At 38.2% G+C, this 18,833-nt stretch overlaps 1 protein-coding gene across 4 annotated transcripts in view; it reads left to right on the top strand.

Annotated features, from left to right (window-relative positions):
- Window positions 1-18,833, top strand: part of MEIS2 (Meis homeobox 2) — a 215,578-nt gene that overhangs the window by 13,038 nt on the left and 183,707 nt on the right. For all 4 annotated transcript variants that reach the window (XM_040969378.1, XM_040969377.1, XM_040969380.1 and 1 more), the window contains exon 7: window positions 3,231-3,345. In XM_040969378.1, the coding sequence (XP_040825312.1) occupies window positions 3,231-3,345 (115 nt within the window). The remainder of the gene's footprint in view (window positions 1-3,230; window positions 3,346-18,833) is intronic.

The following is an 18,833-nucleotide window of genomic DNA, read 5'->3' as shown; positions in this document are numbered from 1 at the left end:
ATATTTCAATCTAAGGGGAAAAAAATCAGTACTGTGGGTAATGGGTCACATAGATTAAATTTTTTTTTATGACCAGAGGTTTTTTAAATTTGTTTTTAAATGTGTTTATTTGAAAGTGTGATGCACACATACACATACAGGAGAGAGAGAGAGGGAGGGAGGGAGAGGGAGAGATCATGCTTCCATTCATTGGTTCACTTCCTAATGGTTCTCAACAGCCAGGCTTGGGTCAGGGCAAAGCTAGGGGTGCAGGACTCCATCCTGGGCCTCCCATGTGGCTGGGAGGGATGCTGGCACCTGATCCGTCATCTGCTGCCTCCCAGAATGTTCATTAACAGAAAGCTGGCCTAGGGAGAGCAGGACTTAAACTTTGCACTCCAGTATAGGATGCAGACATTCCACTAGCAGCAGCTTACCGTTGTTACCCTGCTATAACACGTCTGCCACTCAACAGCCAGCTTTTTGTTGTATAGTGATCATTGGTCTCTGTCATTTTGAATAATCCTAGCACCATCAGAGGAGAATGCAAACAACTTGGAGAAGCTCCTCAGCCCTGGCACCTGGCAGGGTTTGCCTTTTCTTCCATCTTTCAAATTAAATGGATATCTTGTGAGACTCTTTAGTTTCTGCCTGTCTTTAAAACTAGGCCATAATAATTGAGACACTCTCTGACACATTTCCAGGAGAGCATTTTGAGGGGTGAGAGTGAGAGGAGGCAGAATGGTGGATTACTTGAGTAAATTTGGAGACCGGTCTGAAAACCAAAGACCCAACTTCTGTGGAGAAACCAGCTATCCTGAAAGTCATATTTGCTTATGTGGCTCTTTTTCACAGCTTTACTTTAGAAAACATCTCCTACAACAAACCATCCAAAGTAATACATTGAATTATAAATTAATGAGGCCTGACTTTAAAGCTTAACCCAGGTTTTGATGATAGGAGCAAAGAAGTATGGTCAGTTTTAGGAAGTACTTGCACTGTCCCTTTGAGTCATTGCAGTGCCTAAACAGAAAGATTTTCCCCAGCATCATTGAATGATAATATAATAGCAATTGGATGACATTTGTCTTAAAACATAGTTGAGGTGTTAGTGGCTAATTATAATTTTCGTAAGGGGTAAGGAGCTTTTCTAGCAGCCAGCTTAATAAAAAGCCTGCAGTGCATAAAATTAACACCACTTGTTCTGTACACAGAAAAGTTTAGCTTAGGCGAATGTGTTGTACTTAACTACATTTCCAAAAGAAGGCTCTAGCATGTGTTGTTGCAGGACTTAGCTGTTGTTATACCATTATTATGCTATACTTTTTTCTCCCCTCAGTCCCCTTCTCAGTAATTCTTCCTGCCCTTTATCTGATTACCGTCCGGCAAACAGCTGGCACGAAGAGGCAGCAAAGCTTAAAGAGCTGTATTCTGTTTGCCTTTAGCATGAAACTATTGGAGTAGTTTCCAACTTAGACAAAAAAGAGTTCAGAGGCATGTGTTTCTTAATACAGACAGCTGAGAACCTTGGTTTTTATATTAGTCCTCTTAATTTGATTCCTTTGTCTACTTTCTTTTACTTATCTTTGATAGATCTATACCGGGGCTGTATTTATAGTCATGAAATAACTGTTCAGGGTTTTCACTTTGAATCAGTTGCTTGCCTGATGATAGTTTCAGCATCATTATTTGATAAAGATGATATTAATCTATAGACATCTGAGTTGCTTCATCATCTATCAAGAATGCCAGATATGAATTTACAATCAATGTGTAACAGATCCGTAGGGAAGAAAATAAGGCTGTGGGTTTTTTTCTTTAAAAAACATTGTTATTTCAAATAAAGAGTATTTGCCTCACCTGAGTTTCTTGTTTTTATATTGGTAAGACATTTTATGCTTTCTGTAAATTACAGAATTTTTGCTGAGAAAAAGAAAAGATATTTTGATAAATTATATAAAATGGCAACATACCAATAATTTTCCGATTGCCAAGAGGATTGCATGTTGCATGTATGTGTGTGGATCTGTCTGAATGTTTATTTCCTTCTGTTAAATTTAATTCTAAGAAGCAGTAATCTATTTTGATAATTTTGTAACTTTGCTTCTTTCCCCCTATTTCCACGGACACCCAAATAATTCACTTGCTAACACTTCTTCAGGCTTAGTTGAAGTTGCTTCATACAGGTGACAAGTGTCCAGCTCTGGCCGCCAGGCTGGTCTTTTATATGCTATTCCTACTCTCCATTTCTGCTGGAGGAAATTCCATCCCTTGCCTGCCTTCATGCGGTGCTGATAAAGTCCTTCCTGTACATTAGAATTCCTGTTTTCCTTTAAGCAACAGCAGGGTATTGGGAATGATCAGGAAAGGGGAGGAGAAACAGGGGAAGAATATACTCAGCAAAGTAGCTTGAGCTATAACTCTTCGTTTGCCTTGTGTGTCCCTGGAAACAAGTGGCTCTTCCAGCAAAAGGTGTGCTCGGTGAATTTAAAGCTGCCATGACACTCTGGTGAAAAGTCCTGTCTAGCTTACTGGATGACTAAAGTCTCATATTTGTTACATTTTAAAATAGTCACTTGTGCAAACTAAAGCAGAAATTGATCATTTATTCAATAGTGATGTGGTGATTGATATTGCATCTGCTGGTCATATATGTAATCAACCCGTTGGTGACGATTTTGAGAATTCATATAGATTGTTTTAGGGCAATGCAGTTGAAAGATGAAGGGCTGTTCTGTTCATTCCACAGCCTGGGATTTTCTTTGAGTGAGTTGAGTTTTGTAGAAATACCTGTCCTAAAGTACTTAACATGCAAGTGCATGGGGACCTATTTCTTGGAAGAGTGTGCTATAGTTAAGATAACGAGTAAAAGTATTTTGTTCTTTTTTTGTGGGGAGTAACTTTTTAAAATTTGTGTTTTATTATGTGAACAAGACTATTTTAACTTTAACATTAACTACATTGTGGTTTAAATTTGTATGTAATAAAATGGACACATTTGAAGCAAATATTTCAGTTGGTTTTAATAAATGTATATACTGATGTAACTAATCCCTCATCAAATTCTAGAGCATCTCCTTTTTAAAAGATCTGAAAACACAGTATGGCATGGTATACATGTGTGCCCAATTCCAGCAACACTAATGTGTACACTTTTTTTTTTTTTGTCTTTCTCTGCACCTTTCCTCTTGGTTCCTCATTTACGGAAATGGTAACTGTGGAAAAATTGCTTCCTTGACATCTGACATCAGAACCCTTCATCTTGGCGAGACCACGATGATGCAACCTCAACCCACTCAGCAGGCACCCCAGGACCCTCCAGTGGGGGCCATGCCTCCCAGAGTGGAGACAACAGCAGTGAGCAAGGTAAAAGGTCAAGCATGTTCCTTGTGCAAAGCAGGCATGACTAAAATAACTGCAGTATTTTATGGCATCAGAACATGTGCCTCTGTGTCAACAGGAGAGTGGCAGGTTAGGGAGTACAGTCAGCTTCTGGTTAGGGAGACAGTGTTTCTTCCTCTTGAAAAAAAAAAGGAAAAGTGTGTCTTCTAATCTTCAAGTAGGCATTACAATAATTGATTCGTTCTGCCAATTCTCGTACAAATTTGGTTTTCTGCATTTCTGTGTATATAAGTAAATGGAATGATAGCACAGCCTCATTGCTGTAATGCAATAGTTTGAGTGATTCTATAGACAGGTTATTTTATATGTAAGATTGTCTTTAAGAGTTCTCTGTAGTCAAACAGTTATGCTGAAAAAACAAGTAGGATACAAAAAAAAAAAAAACACCTCTTCTTTAACAATTCTGGAAATGCTGCAGGAATTTCAAAGCAATCCTGGAGAAATGGCTTTTGGAACTAGTAGAAGAGTGTTTTGCCCCATTTCCATTCAGCTGACATGGTGACTTTCAGCACAAGTTCTAAAAACTAGAATAACCACAGGGTAAGGAGTATATCAACTGTCTATGTCAAGGCAGACTAGTGCAACTTAGAATAACTTTTGCCATTTAAAATTCACCTATTGCACAAAGGACAATTATGAAGTTGAAAGGGTGACTCTTACATGGTTAAAAGGACCCTTAGAGGAAGAGGCGTTGTTGGATATGGGCCAGGAAAGTGTATAGATTTTACTTTTTAATATTTTACGTGAGATAGGGTCTGATCTCCTAGGTCTATTTAATCTCTATGATGACTGTGTTTATGGCCAAAATGTTTAAGCATTAGACAGGATTCCAAGTAGGGAACAGTTTAACGGCTTGAGCTGGAGATGCAGATACTAGTTGAAGGCAGAATGTTGATGTGGGATAGGTGTATTTCACCTTTCATGTTTCGCCCAGGATTCCTAGGAATTCCAGAAGAATCTGGAAAAAGTAACTTTCTAGGGCACCGTTTGCTTATGAATGGGTCCAAAATAGGTTCCAGGTTTAAGCAAGTTGCAAGTGACACAAGGATGAATACTATCAAATGGTAAATTATAGGAGTCCTGAATTGTATCTACTCAGGTTTTGTATATTATTTCAATGAGATCAGTTATACTATATATCCAAGGGACTAGATTGTAAGGCATTTTGAAGGCAACGTCTCACAGATTCATTGGATCTACAATGCCAGGGCTCTAATTGTGGTTCCATGGTACAGCAATGGACTTCTCTTGTGAAATCTGGAAAGTTTTGCATGGCTCCATCCTCCTTGTTGCCCCAAACTGTGGCAATGCAAAAGGTGAAAAGTATATAATAAGAGAAACAAAACACTCTAAATATTGCAGCAAAGCCAGGAAGGGAAAAGCAGACTTAATGGTCTAATGAGGCTGTCTTCCAGAGACTTCTTGTGTGTGTGAGGCTCACTTTGACCTTTCCCTCCGCTCAGGAGCCCAGCGCTTCATTTTTCACATTCTTGCAATTACGTTAACGCTTCAAGCATTTCTGACTCCCAGTCAGCTAGCAACACCAGGCATAACTCAACACTGTGAGTTTTTCTCCTCTCTGTAGATTCATTAACAGGTCACCAAGGTCCCAACTGAAATTTAAAACTGACTGGTTCTGTTGGGTTAGTTGAGTTATGGCAAGAGAGATGGCAGGAAAGAGCCAGAAGAGAAGAGGGTGGGAGAGGGAAGACCCTGAGATTTAGAGCAAGGCACAGTTGTAGCAGCAACAAGCAAAGCATGAAGTTTCATCAGTTTTGTTGTTGTGTTTTTTGTTTGTTTTTGTCAGGAGAGAGAACTTTGAGACTGATAAACACTGGACGAAAGCAATACACACAAACCCTCCACTGCAGGGTAGCTGCACCCACTTATCCGATGTTGAAGGATTTGATCCCTGTGGGATTTTGTTCCTTTGGTCATATCTCTGTGGGATTAAAGAATGGACATGGTAGCTTATGTGTAGGAGCACTAGGAAGTCAGTAGTTAATGTATTAAAGTTGAAGAGGAAAATACTATGATTCCCATAAAATGGAGAATGTTCTGGCCTGGAGCGTTTCCTACCTGGCTTAGTTCATTAGGAATGAAGTCACATGGATCAGAATCCTCTGCCATTTCAGTGCAGACTTCAAGTTTTGAAGGCCAGACTTGAGTGTACTTTGTCATATTCATGCACACCCATATGAGTTTTGAAGCATGCTTTCAAGATATTTTGTTATTTTGTCCCACTGAATTGTCCAGAGTAGCTTTCAGTGGGAAAGATTAATTATCTGCTTCAGGGCAAAGTCAACAGAAATATTGACTGAAATCACATATGCTTATTCTAAGTTAAATCTTAGGGTTGACATATAATGGAAAACCTGGGAGGGAAATGTATGTTCTTGGTATTAAATATAATGTTTAAATGAAAACCCAGTTTGCAGTTTAGAAAAGAGTTTTCTTGCTTATTTAGGATTTATTAGCACAACAGGCATATGGAAAACTGTAAAATGATTCAGTTTCAAAACAAATTATGATAAACAAGAAAAACAGGGATGAATTATACTAAATACAATGTTTTCATACACATTTTAAATTAAACTTTAATAGCCATATGCTATAAAACAATACATGCATTTACGTTGCTTTATAATTTTTGTGAATGTTCGTACTGCACTGATGCATATGAATCTTTACTTTGAAACCTAAAAATGCCTCATTTTATGGCCTGATAGTGAAAGAGCTACAGTTACACAGGTGAAAGGTCATCTTTTCTTCCTCAGTATTTATGCACCAAACCCAAAGGAAGGGGGAAACCCATCACATTTTTAAAATATTGTAAGAAATAAACTTGGTTGTTGCTTTCAAAGAGCACATGCCTAGTAGTAAACTATATAAATATGAACCAGACTTCATTCACTCAGATTTCTCCTACTAAAAGCAGCCAAAAGGATGGCGTTTGCTGTGTTCGTCACATTAGAATGAGGAAGGAAATCTGGCTTTTCCAAAGGTGAAATTAGGGTGCAGACTCCAGGCTCTGGGGAAGTAACTGGTCCTCTTTGTGTCTGACTTGCCATCAGTAAAATGGGGCTTGATAATAAGGCTTGGGGTTCCCTAATTCTGTAACCTGCTGAGTCAAAAGCTGCTTTGTATTTCATTGTGTATTTTGCCAAAGTAAAGACTAGGAAGCAGCCCCCCTGTTCCTAGAGCACTTTGAGAGCCCTAGATGAAAGGCACAATATATGTGCAAAGTATTATTATTATTGATGGGTTTGTGTAACTCCCATTAATGCTGATGGGAGTTACGCATGCGAATTGGCAAGAGAATAGACCCCTCAGTGTTTAGAGCACATGAAATTTACATTTTTTCCAGTGCTGTAATTGAGATGTTGACAAATTGGAGAATATTGATGAGCCTTTGTTTTAAGTATTTTGTGCCAAGTTTGTTTTATTTTTCCTGATTTGAACAATGGTATGGGTTCAGCAGCGATGAATAGAAAGGGTAGAGTAAAGATAACTTTGCATTTCAATATTTTGATGTGCCAATATGAAATAAATTGTCTTAGGCAAATAGAATATGCTGTTTTAATCATTAGCTATGCATGAAAGAAAAATTGATGTTGACATCTTTGCTGTAAAATCGTTGTAATGGGGCCTTCCTTACAATTCATTTTTGTAAAATTCATTTTGTACATTTTGCAGCAATTGAACAATCCCTGCACTGTGAATAGGCAGGATTCCCAGAAATACCGAGACAGTTGGCCCAGTAACTGCTGAGCTCACACTGCACACCACACGCACGTTAACCATACTGTTGCCAGACCCAGTGTAACCTAAATATATTAGCATTCTAGCATGTGTGACTCTGGTCTTTCAGAACACAGGGTTCTAAAAGCTCATATACTTCACATCAACTCTGTCACACGGCAGACCCCTGCATGCATGCCCCTACCTGACTTCCAGGCAAAGCAGCTCGAATTCAGAAACTAGACACTGTTTATTTATTACATAGCTTTTCATCCATCACAACGTCAAAATCTCTGAAGATCTGAATAGTGAATATGAAACCCTTAACGGAAAGCCAAGGCCCACAAGAATAGTACACTTTTGAGTTTACAATGTGTGTGATGGTTAGAAAATAGTATTTTCCCCATGGAAATATTCCAGTCACATATTTAAAGGAGGGAGGAAAACCTTCAGACCCACTTACTGTAGGTCTTGAGTGTGTTCTACTGAGATTTCTTATTCAGTCTAGGAGAACTTTGTCAGTGGAATGTTTTCATAGTGGCAGCAAGCTCTTTAAAATAACCCTAAATACAATATGACAGATGCCATCTGGCATAATCTTTTGCTGGTTGCTTTTAACTTTATTTTCCTAGAGCTAAGTTCATCCAAAACTGGTCACTTACTGTTGTGATAAATATAGTGACATTTCTTTTCCTTCCTGTACCCCTAAGTGTATCAAAACAATTCTGAGTGCTTAATTGATCACTGAACATTGCCACAGAAGAAGCTGTCGTGTGTAGTATGCCTCTGTTACCTTTGCTTTCTGCTTTTTTTTCCCTCTCCAAATAAAAAGGAAGAGAATACCCATCCTGTAGTCATCAGCAAGTACCTACTGTCTATTGATTTTCTTAGGACTTTCTGAAAAGTAATCATTAGAAACAAAACCAGATTTTCTCATAGAAGTATTTATTTACTGTTGCCCATAAGTTCTTAAAAGCTTTCTGTAGTTGCTGGTAATTTTGAATGATTTCTTCATGCATGTAACAACTTATTTGAAAAACCTGGAGTTGGAATTTCCAGGGGTTTTTTTTTTTTTCCTTAGTCATGTAAGGGGATGTCTCCTGATGCCAGTTAGAGTTTAATTTAGAGTAGTAATTAAACTTGAATACTGCCTCATAAACAAAAGATAAACAATAAACCAGCCACGTTCCCTGCTGTTTCATAGCTTTCTTTCCCAGATGTTTTAGCCTGATAATTTTTACACAGTGAACTACCTAACATTGAGTTTTGTGGACAGAAGTTAAAAATTAGTTTCCTTCTTATTATTTTTTTAATAACATCCTCTCCCCCCCCCCAAAAAAAAAACACACAGCAAAATTGTGGGGGTTTTTCTACTACGTGGGCTTTTTAAAAATTCTGGCAAAATAAGTACTTCCTGCAGATGTGTTTTAAGGGTCACTATATTTCTTTTTCTTAGGTACTGCTTTTTTTCTTTAAAATTAATTTAGGCATAAATTCCCTTCACACTTAATAATAGGAAGAGCATATACTTTTGTTTAAGCAGAATAGCTTGGCAATGGATAATTTTTCTTTTTGCTCTTCTCTCTCTACTTCTCAACCCCAATGTTTTCCCACCCGTAGTCAGCCCTTCTTTAATGGCTCTACTCTTCCTTGGGCTACAAGGGTTTCTCTGTCCAGTCTGGCCACTGTCAGCCATGGTCTTTCTAATTGTCAGGTATGAGTTGGCCGTTCAATGCAGAAGCCATGTTATTTTCACTGGGTGGGGTAATTACTGAAAGCTGAGAATAGCGGCACTAAAGACAGAGGGATACTTTCATGATCCCATTAGCATAAGAGTGGGTAAATTATTCATGCCAAGTGAGGATTCTATGGGGAAAAGTATAGTTAATGCACATAGTTTTTAAATGTATCCCTTTCTGCTCTGAGACTAAATTCTTGTTGGAATCAGTTCTCAGACATTTACGGGAAAGCTCTGGTGGCGTGTTAGATGCAGTTCATCTCTCTCTGTTTGCAGCGCTCTCAATAGAAACCATCTGGCAAAGATCCAAAAGGTGATTAAACAAAATGATCAGCTCTTGTTGCTGTGTTACATGTCCAATACTCTGGATTAAAAAACATGACCTACGACAGTCAAGCTAAAGTCATGCCGCTCCCCCTTCCCCCTCCTCTCTCGGTATAAGAATTCAGATGGTCCACAAATATGTGTGCCATCTTTGTGTCCTTATGGCCCATAATCATGAACAGGTTGTGCAAATGGCTCTTTCTGTAGCACTGTCTGTTCCAGCAGCATAGAAGCATTTCATATTAATTGGGTCAGTCTAATATTCATATTGACATGGGGAAAAATTACTAAAATTTATTCTTATAGCAGACAATGAATATGTGTGCTTTCTGCCATAAGGGAAGTGAAATCTGACAACTGGCTTGTGCAACTGATTAATTTTTCTTGAAACTGGAGAAAATCAAAGCTTGAAAAACTGTCATTCTCTGAAAACAGTGCACAACCCTTTAGAACTAAACAAAATGGATTGGGTTGGGGGGAGCAGTGTGTGGAAATGAGTTCTGGTTTTAACGCCACAATCAGGGAAGAATTTACGGTGCCATTCGGAAGAGTCCTCCCTCCCCATAAACAAGCTGATAATCACAGGGAAGCTGACTTCCAATTAGATTTTCTCCGTCACACGGATCAAGGTGTTTATATGCCCTCTTTGAGCTTTGGTATGTCACTGCCGAGCTGGTACATTTCATGTCAAATGAGAAAGTTTGGAAATAAAACGTTTTATTATGAGGAAATACTGTTATTAAGCAAGGTAATTTCAACCAGTCCTTTCACGATTGAATTAAGGTAAAAATGCCAAGATTTGTGACTAAGGGACAGATGTATCTTATCTTTGGGGGTTTGCACCAAATGCCAAGCAGAAATATAAATTGAACAAACCAGACATTGTGAGGAAATGATTGAAGAAATATTGAGATGAAATCTTGGAATGAAATATATATGTATATTTATAACAATACTGTGAATTGCTAACATGTCACATTTGCATACGCCTGAGCTGCGAGTCTATTAAGGGGCAGTTTAATGTATGTTGGTTAAGGCACTCACTCCATATACAAAACCATTCCTCATTAGGTTACTCAGAGGTGTTGTCTGGCCAACAGGTTTTGTGGAAATAGTCTCTGACTGATAGTAGAGGGTATGTATGAGAAAAAAGGAATAAAGGAGAAAAAAAATTCTCAAAAAAAAAACTAGTTGAAAACATCACCAGTTCTTATCAGTTATCTCTTCTAAGAGGGCAGCAAAGTAGTAGGTAAGCAACACATTCAGCACAGGGTTCAGGGGGTGGAAGTGAAGTCCCCTAGAGCAGGTCATGCAGTGTGGCACATGAAAAGGACCCACATAGCCTTAGGGGTCTTAAGGCTATTATAGGGCAACTCACACTCTGTTATCATGCTGATTTTTCAATTGATTTTTGGCTGCCAGTACTTGTTGAAACCCTCCAGAGCATCAAACACAGCCTTTTGGTGCTATACATCATAATACATGTGTTCTGTTTTTCCTTTTATTGTCTTTACTCTGCTTCTGAAGAATAGCTGTGATGATGCCATGTTATCTTGCCCCCTTTTTTTCTTTCTTTCCTTTTTTTTCCTGCTTCTATCTGCAGACACTTTGTGGAAATTGCTTTTTTTTTTTTTTTTTTTTTGGAATGGCGGCAGTAGTAGGAGAATAATTTCTTCCTCATCTTCCTATGTTGACATTTGCTTTTTCAAGTGTAATTTGGGTCTTGGAAAATATTTTGATGTCAGAACAGACAATAATAAAAACCAGTTTCATCAACAAAAATTTATCCTTCGCTAGTCTTGTGCTTGAGTATCATTCTAATGACCAGCAAGAAAGCAACCAGGAGTTTCACTGCAATCTGGTTCCTTATTAAAATGAAAGTGAGCCCTCTTATTCTCTCTGTGTACAGTGAGAAAGTCCCTCAGCTTACAGAAAGTGAGTTCTTGAAAAGGGAAATGTTACAAGTCCTAGAGGGATAGCGTCCTTGGCCTCTCTTCTTCCTAGGGGATTCTTACTGATGAAAACCCAGTCCTGAGAGCCTCCCCACCACCCAGGAAGGGTTCCTGATTTTCTGAGGTATAAGGCCAGTGCTTCCTTCTCCGCATCTCATGGAATTTCTGGTTTTCACATTATGTTGTAACAGAGTGTTGGATGTCTGTCTATCCCAGCCTTTGAAAAGTAGGAGTTCTCACTTATTCAGCTATCAGTGCACCAGTGAATCAATACACAGGTTTCATGTTTTCATCTTTTTGACTGTTCAAGGTAGACAGATCGGACACTGTTTTGTGCTTCCTGATTCTAATATTTGCCTGAACAGAAAGGACCTAGTTGGAATGTGTTGACACTTTGGGTCAAATTCTGTTCTATTCCTAAAAGATAAAATTATTTTGTTTCACTGGAATTTTGTTGTATTTGACATTGTCTTAAATAAAGCAATAGATCATCAAATCAAACTTAAAATTCTTTCAGCTGTTTGTAGGTTCTTATATTTTAGTATCCCATTGTAAGTACTGTCTTAATTTGAAATAGTACTTAAGATGGAATTTTCTTTATTTGTTCTTTAGTGTTCTCTTAAATTAAATACACATGGTCTGAGTTTGGAGCTGGAGTTTGTTTTCATTATGGTATCTATATAAGAAGGTATAGATCGAGTTGTCTTTAAACGTAATGGTGAATTTAATAAGGGAAATTGCTTAATGTGGCAAATAGTTTCCCGTGATAAACTCAGGGTCCGTTTTGCTTGTATTCCTTGTTTAAGCAGGGATTGACCTTGGGGGAAGTCCTTGATCTTCCCACACAGGTAAAGGAGCCTGGAAGTAATTCTTGGATTTTTTTGGTCCCACGTGGTATTGTTGATTTCCTACACATGTCCTCCAACATTTCAAAGTTTGGTTTTGAGCAAATACAATTACCTTTGGTGATACAAGCAAAAGCCTGCAGTGAATTCTTTTTCTTCTCCATGTGTTATTGTCTAGAATGTTGGACTATGAGTCTACGGACCGTGCACTGAACTTCTTATTGCTTTGAAAAGGGCACAGGCCCAGGAGACAGAGACATGGACTCAAATCCCAGCTCTCATGCATATCCGTTAGATACATTCCTCCATCTGCGAGGCGGAGAAAGAGCTTCAGGTTGTCTTTTTAATGTTCCCTGAAGCAAAGTTCTGTGTTAGAAGCATATAATATTTCCTGGAAGCCGTCCTCGACTGCTTTCCCAGGCCACAGGCAGGGAGCTGGATGGAAAATGGAGCTGCCGGGTTAGAACTGGCGCCCATATGGGATGGGATCCCAATGTGTTCAAGGCAAGAGCTTTAGCCACCAGGCCACCACACTGGGCCTGCATGGTGGTTCTTTTGTTTCTCTTCTATCATGTCCTTTGCTGATGCTAATTGACTATATGACCTTGGATGTGTGTCTTAATCTCTTCAAACTGGTTCACCAGTAAAACGAGATTAAATTAAATGATAGTTTAAATTCAAACTCCAAGAATCTGTTTATGTTCGTGTGTACTTTTTTTAATTTGTACACTTTAGTATGGAGAGGGCATCTAAGTTCTTCATCAAGAATAAAGCATAAATATTTTTATTTCTTTGATTTAGAATATGTAGTGAGATTATAGTTTTGTTTCTTGTATATGTGTGTGTTTTTAATCAAGCGGATTTTTTTTTCTTTTCAGTTTGGCAAGAAAACAACTAGCTCTTATTTGTTTTCTGAGGATAGTTGAATGCCACAGTTTGCATGAAGGACACCTTAAGGTGTTAATATCAGTAGACTATTCTAATCACTAAGTAGGAAGTGTGTTTTTTAAAATCATAGAGCAACCTTTCCATTTTCATGATCTGGCTGGAATTCTTTCTGTTGAGATCTTTATGCTTCAAAATAGAACATGACAGAACTTGACATCCTACCCTCCCCTGAAATGTATTCCAAATCATTCCAAGAAATCTAAGTAATTTTTCATTGAAATTTTGCAGTTAAATATTTGTAAATGAATTTTGATTATTTGAAGGTTCTTAATTTGTACAAGATATATAGATGATTACCTGTTGGTCAGTAGAATATTTACTTAATCAAAGCACTCATTCCTTAACCCTTCCTACAAATTGGGGACATTGCTGCTGCCTCAAAACCAAACATTCTTTTTCTTTTAGTTAGATTTTCAAAAGTAGACCGATAGTGTAAAATTTTGTATATCATCTTCCAACTAACATTTGTAACAAATGCCATCCACTAAAATAAAACTTCCAAAATTTCTATGTATGAAGTGTGAATGATGAAGAAAAGTTGATAAGTCATTGATTATTGAAAACTTGAGGAACCCACCATTGGGCAGACAGATTGCTCTATATACCAAGGCTGTTGTGTAGCTACATATATATGTCTGGAGACAGGAAGTTCTCAATCTCTCCAGCATGGCACTATGGGAATAAATATATAGAGATCACACGGATCCTTAATTTCAGTAGTTCACTATCCTCCCCAGAAGGGAGGCGGCATACCAGAGCAAAAGCACAAATAGCTCTTACACATGGCAGAGACTTATTTCTAGAAGGCATGGGTACAGGCAGACATGTTGACGCTTAATGAGGCAGCCTGGTGTGAAAAGAATGAACACTCCTCTTTGCCTTGCAACTTTTATGCAGCCATCTTTCTAAATGATAAGATTTTTCACCTGTAAAATGGGAAAACTAACTATCTCATAGGCTAGTTCTTATGATTAAATACATGTCAGTTTTTTTTAAAACCTGGCTTGATGACTGACAGGTGGCAGAAACCAAATAGTCTCTACTTTCTGCATTTTTAATCATATAATTGACACCAGGCACTGTCCGCAATAGCATGCATAGAAAGCAAACATGGTGTTGTCCTTTTACTCCATGAGTTTGTAGGATGCTTTATAGAATTGGGATTTTAAACCATTTTGATGGCCTTCAGTGAGTGTTTTCAGGTGGGTGTAATAGGTGGAAGAGCTGATGCAAAGGCCCGGAGATATGAAGTAGAATGGTTTCTAGGGAGCAGCAATCACTCTGATGTGCTTTGTGTGGGAGAATGCATGGTGAAAGGGAGGCTGGAGAGCTGGAGCAAGGGTTGCACATTATGTCCTGTGCTCAGAAGCGTAGAATTAGTCATGTATAGCACTGTTTACTAAACGTTCCTGAGAACATGAAACTCCTTAGGGGCATATGAATACAGATTCCTGGGCACACTGCAGACATACACAGTCAGGGTTTCCAGAAGAAGTCCTGTGAATCTGACTTTTTTTCATCCATTTCTCCCTAGAAATCCTGCTCTAGGATATGAGAAACCCATTACAGAAGTTTAAGCAAAACAAATTTTTGAGGACTGTAAAATCTGAAAACCATTCTTGTAGAATCTGGGGAGTACTTTCGTACCAAACAAGACAAAATATAGAATAAGGAAAAATAGTGCAGGAAAGGGCCCTGTGCCATGGTATAGTAGACAAAGTCTAGTAGGCTGAGCTTCTGCCTTTGATGCCAGCATCGACATGGGTACTTGTTTAAGTCCCCAATGCTCTACTTCCATTCCACTTCCCTGCTTATGATCTGAGAAAGCAGTGGAAGATGGTCCAAAGCTTTGGAACCTTGCACTTGCATGAAAGACCAGGAGGAAGTTCTTGGCTCCTGACTTTGGATCGGCTCATTTCTGACTGTTACAGCCATCCGGGGCGTGATCCAGTAGATAGAAGATCTCTGTTCTGTGCCTTCTTTTCTCTATAACTCTACACTTCAAATTAAAAAAAAAAACTTAAAAAAAATAATGCTGGTGACAGATGAGGTATAAATTAAGGCAGTGACAGTAGAGATGGAGATCAGAGATAAAGAACTAACACAACACACATGAGAAGAGAGTTGGACAGGGTCTAGAATAACTTTCAGGTCTGTCCCTGACAGTAGTGTCATGAGGTGGACTTTCCTTTTCTCTGTGGTAAGTTTGAGGTACACACATCCATCAGCTAGTAGGAAAGGTGATAAGTAATAGTCCATATGCACATGCAAAGTTTTTAAAGTAGAAATGCTTGGTGCACATTGGGTGAATAATGGTTCTTCTTGGAAATAAGTACTTCTGCCACAATGTGGCATAAGTGGATAAAGATGTGGTCTTTGACATTAGTTTTCCTTTCTTTAAATCCTCAGATCTATCATTTGTTTTTATTTCTAATCTTTTACTTTACATCTATAATACAAAAACAATTAACTAATAACTAAACTGATTTAGTGGGGTTGGAGTTAAATTGTGTAACTTAGGTAAAATGGTATGAGGTTATGTATGATTCATAGTAAATACGTATTTAAAATTTTTATTCAAAAGTTGCTTTTAAAATATGTCAACATTGACTGTATGCTAATGACGTGATAAAGAGCCTTAAAATGAAATCCTACATGAATATCTGCCTGACAAGGGAGAACTGTAGGTTGTAAAGAAAGACAAGTATTTACCTGTTCTGAAGCCCTACCACTAGTTCTAGTTCCCAACTTCTGGTTGGAAGAAATTCCTTTCCCCTCAACTACCGTTACATGTTTTCCTGACACATCACATTCTCCTTGTGTTGCAGTAATTGGTCACAAGACTTATTTATCATTCCACTTGACTGTAAGGTTCTTGAGGATGATTTCTGTGTCTTAAGCATCTCTTCTCTCCAGTTCCCTCCATTGTACTATGACGACATAGGAAGTCTTCCATAATAATTATTATTTTTTTTGGAAGGAATGGGTCTATATAGTGAAGGACATTGAAGGCTGGGAAGTTTGAGCTTGGTTTGGTAGGAAATAGGGACCCATTGAGGATTTTCGAATGGGAGAGTGACATAATCACCTTCCTTTTGAATACCAATGACAAATTTTTCACTATGTCTTCTGTGTTCAAAATAGCAGACCCATATGCTTCCCTGGAATACTGTCTATCTGAAAGAATGGCTATTCTTTTAAGAGAAGAAGCAAATTTCAAATGGCTTTTAAAAAATTAAAAGCTTTGACATTGTCAATAAAATAATTTAAGTACTTAAATTATTGTGATTCAAGAGGTCCCATGTATGTAACTTCATTCTAGAAACCTGTGTAGCCAGGACACATTTTTATAAATTTTTTTATACTGTTGCACTAACACCTGGAAATGACTTAAGAGGATTGAGTAACTATATCAAATTTGATATAATCTTCAATATATAAAATTTGATTCCAGGGACATTTAAATATACATTACTTTAAAGAAGAAAGAAATTTTGTGATTAGATTGAAAAAAGCAGGGTTTCTTTCAGGAATCTTCTTGCATCTTGTATTTAAGATTTAGAATCAGTTTTCAATTGTGTAAAAAGTAATTTTCTCTATTGTTGGAAGTCTTGTGAACTTTATGGCTGTGTGGAATGTTCTGTCAATCCATCCTTGTAGTTGGACTTCACTGTATTACTCAGACAATGTGCCTTGAATATCTTTGAGTGTTTTCAAATTAACTACCATGGGTCATAACCTCAAGAAATATAAATTAATATTGCCACAGACTTTAATCCAGACCTAAATTATATTTATGCCTAATTTGATGCATAGCACGTGATAGACTTTTCTTCCTTAACAGCAAAAAAAAAAAAATTTTTTTTTCTAAAGTGGTCCCTGATTTGGAGGCTGGGTGACAAATCTTTTGAGGAAGGAGGAAAGGAAATATGCAGAAGGATGTACTGTTTGTTCTTTCAGAAGTTACAGGGAGACAGATCTATAAAACTATAAGCAGTCTATATCTCATTATCATGTCTGGTCTAGCATCTATAACTGTTGCATCAACTAATGATGAAAATATTCCTGCCTCTCCTTTGCTGGATGGTCCAGAGAGGCGTTTTGATTGTGATCAGGGACCTCAGAAGGTTCAGTGGTCTCTCTTGGTCGTCCGATGAGGAGTGATCTGCAGTTATAATCCTATTCCTGAGTAATGTGGGGCATTTGCCAGCCACACTGGGCTATGCTGGGGAGAAATAGATTGGGAACATCTTGGCTCTCCAGATCTGATATGAGCAAGAGGCTTGTTGGCCACCTAGGTTACCTTCACAATGCAGTGAGGAAAAGCTTGATTTGGCCTTGCCGAGTTTTTTTTTTTTTTTTTAAAAAAAAACAGCATTTTGACCTCTTGCTAGTTATTGGCTGAGAACATTATACTTCTAGTTAAATCCTCCCCATTTTATAGATTGAAACTTGGATATCTTTGAAGAACCAAAATTTTTAATGTCATGAACTTGCAAAACCAAGTAGAAACACTGCATTATATTGTTCTTCATCCATCCAAATGTTGATGTTTATATACATATGAGTTGCACATCCTGGCATGGTTATCAGCCACTCGATGGATGAGAGTTTTCTCTGTATTTCTTATTTTTTTGTTTCTTAGTTCTTAAAAATTTATCTTACTTGGGCCTGGCGTGATAGCATAGTGGTTAATATTCTTGCCTTGAACATGCCAGGATCCCATGTGGGTGCCAGTTCTAATCCCAGCAGCTCTACTTCCCATCCAGCTCCCTGCTTGTGACCTGGGAAAGCGGTCAAGGATGGCCCAAAGCTTTGGGACCCTGCACCCACATGGGAGACCTAGAGAAGTTCCTGGCTTCTGGCTTTGGATTGGCTTAGCACCGGCCATTGAGGCCACTTGGGGAGTGAATCATCGGACGGAAGATCTTCCTCTCTGTCTCTCCCCCTCTTTGTATATCTGACTTTGCAATAAAATAAATAAATAATAAAATAAATCATTATAAAATTTTATCTTACTTGAAAGTAAAATTACAGAAAAAGTGTGAGAGTGAGAGAGGGCTACAGATGTACACCCCTAAACAGCTACCACAGCTAGGCTTGGTTGTAGCCAGGAGCTTCAGGTCCTTCAGGACTCGCATGTGGGTAGCGGGACCCTAGAACTTGAGCTGCTCTGCCCTGCTTTTCCAGGCCTTTAGCAGGGAGCTGGGTCAGAAGTGGGAGGAGCATCAGGGCCATAGATTGGCAGACATGGACTGCCTGTGCTGCAAGTGAAGGATTACCTTGCTATGCTACCACGCTGGCCGTGTTTCTTATTTTAAAACGAATTCTAGGTGCTCACTTTTTGCCAGTGAACAAGAATTGCCTTCAGCAGGAGAAGAAACAAAAGAAAACTTTACTGTGAATATACTGAAAAAAATAATGCCAGATTTTTAACTTAGAGAAAATGTATGACACTCTTATAAATTGGTTTATTTCATTTGTTGGGCAGTTAAGGCAAAAATACTATGGATGTTTCCCTTTGAAAGTTGTTAGGGATCTTGACACCTGCTTTGCGGGCAGATAGTGCAAGTGGAAAATGGGGACAACAGATGTCCTGCCTCTTAACAAGACCTCTACTCAAGATGATGATCACTGAAGGCATGATACTTCTGTGTTTGCATAGAAGTATTCTTTTTAACTTTTTACATAAAATCACTGGCTGCTTTTTAGCATTTTATCTACCAACATTTGTTTAGTTCTTATAATATTGTTGACAATGGAAGCAAAGGAATAGATAATTGAAAAAATCAATGTGGATTATGGAGGGTAGCTCGGTGGTGTTTGCTCCATAGACTCCCCTATGTTTTGACCTTATAGTGTTCTATATTTAGTTTTGATAAATGCATAGTAGTTAAATAGTTT

The sequence above is a fragment of the Ochotona curzoniae genome, unplaced genomic scaffold (assembly GCF_017591425.1).
Source record: "Ochotona curzoniae isolate NIBS_2020 unplaced genomic scaffold, NIBS_Ocur_1.0 scaffold_4701, whole genome shotgun sequence".
Classification (NCBI taxonomy): domain Eukaryota; kingdom Metazoa; phylum Chordata; class Mammalia; order Lagomorpha; family Ochotonidae; genus Ochotona; species Ochotona curzoniae.
The sequence above is the reverse complement of the archived record's forward strand: the minus strand, read 5'-3'. Positions and strand labels throughout refer to the sequence as shown.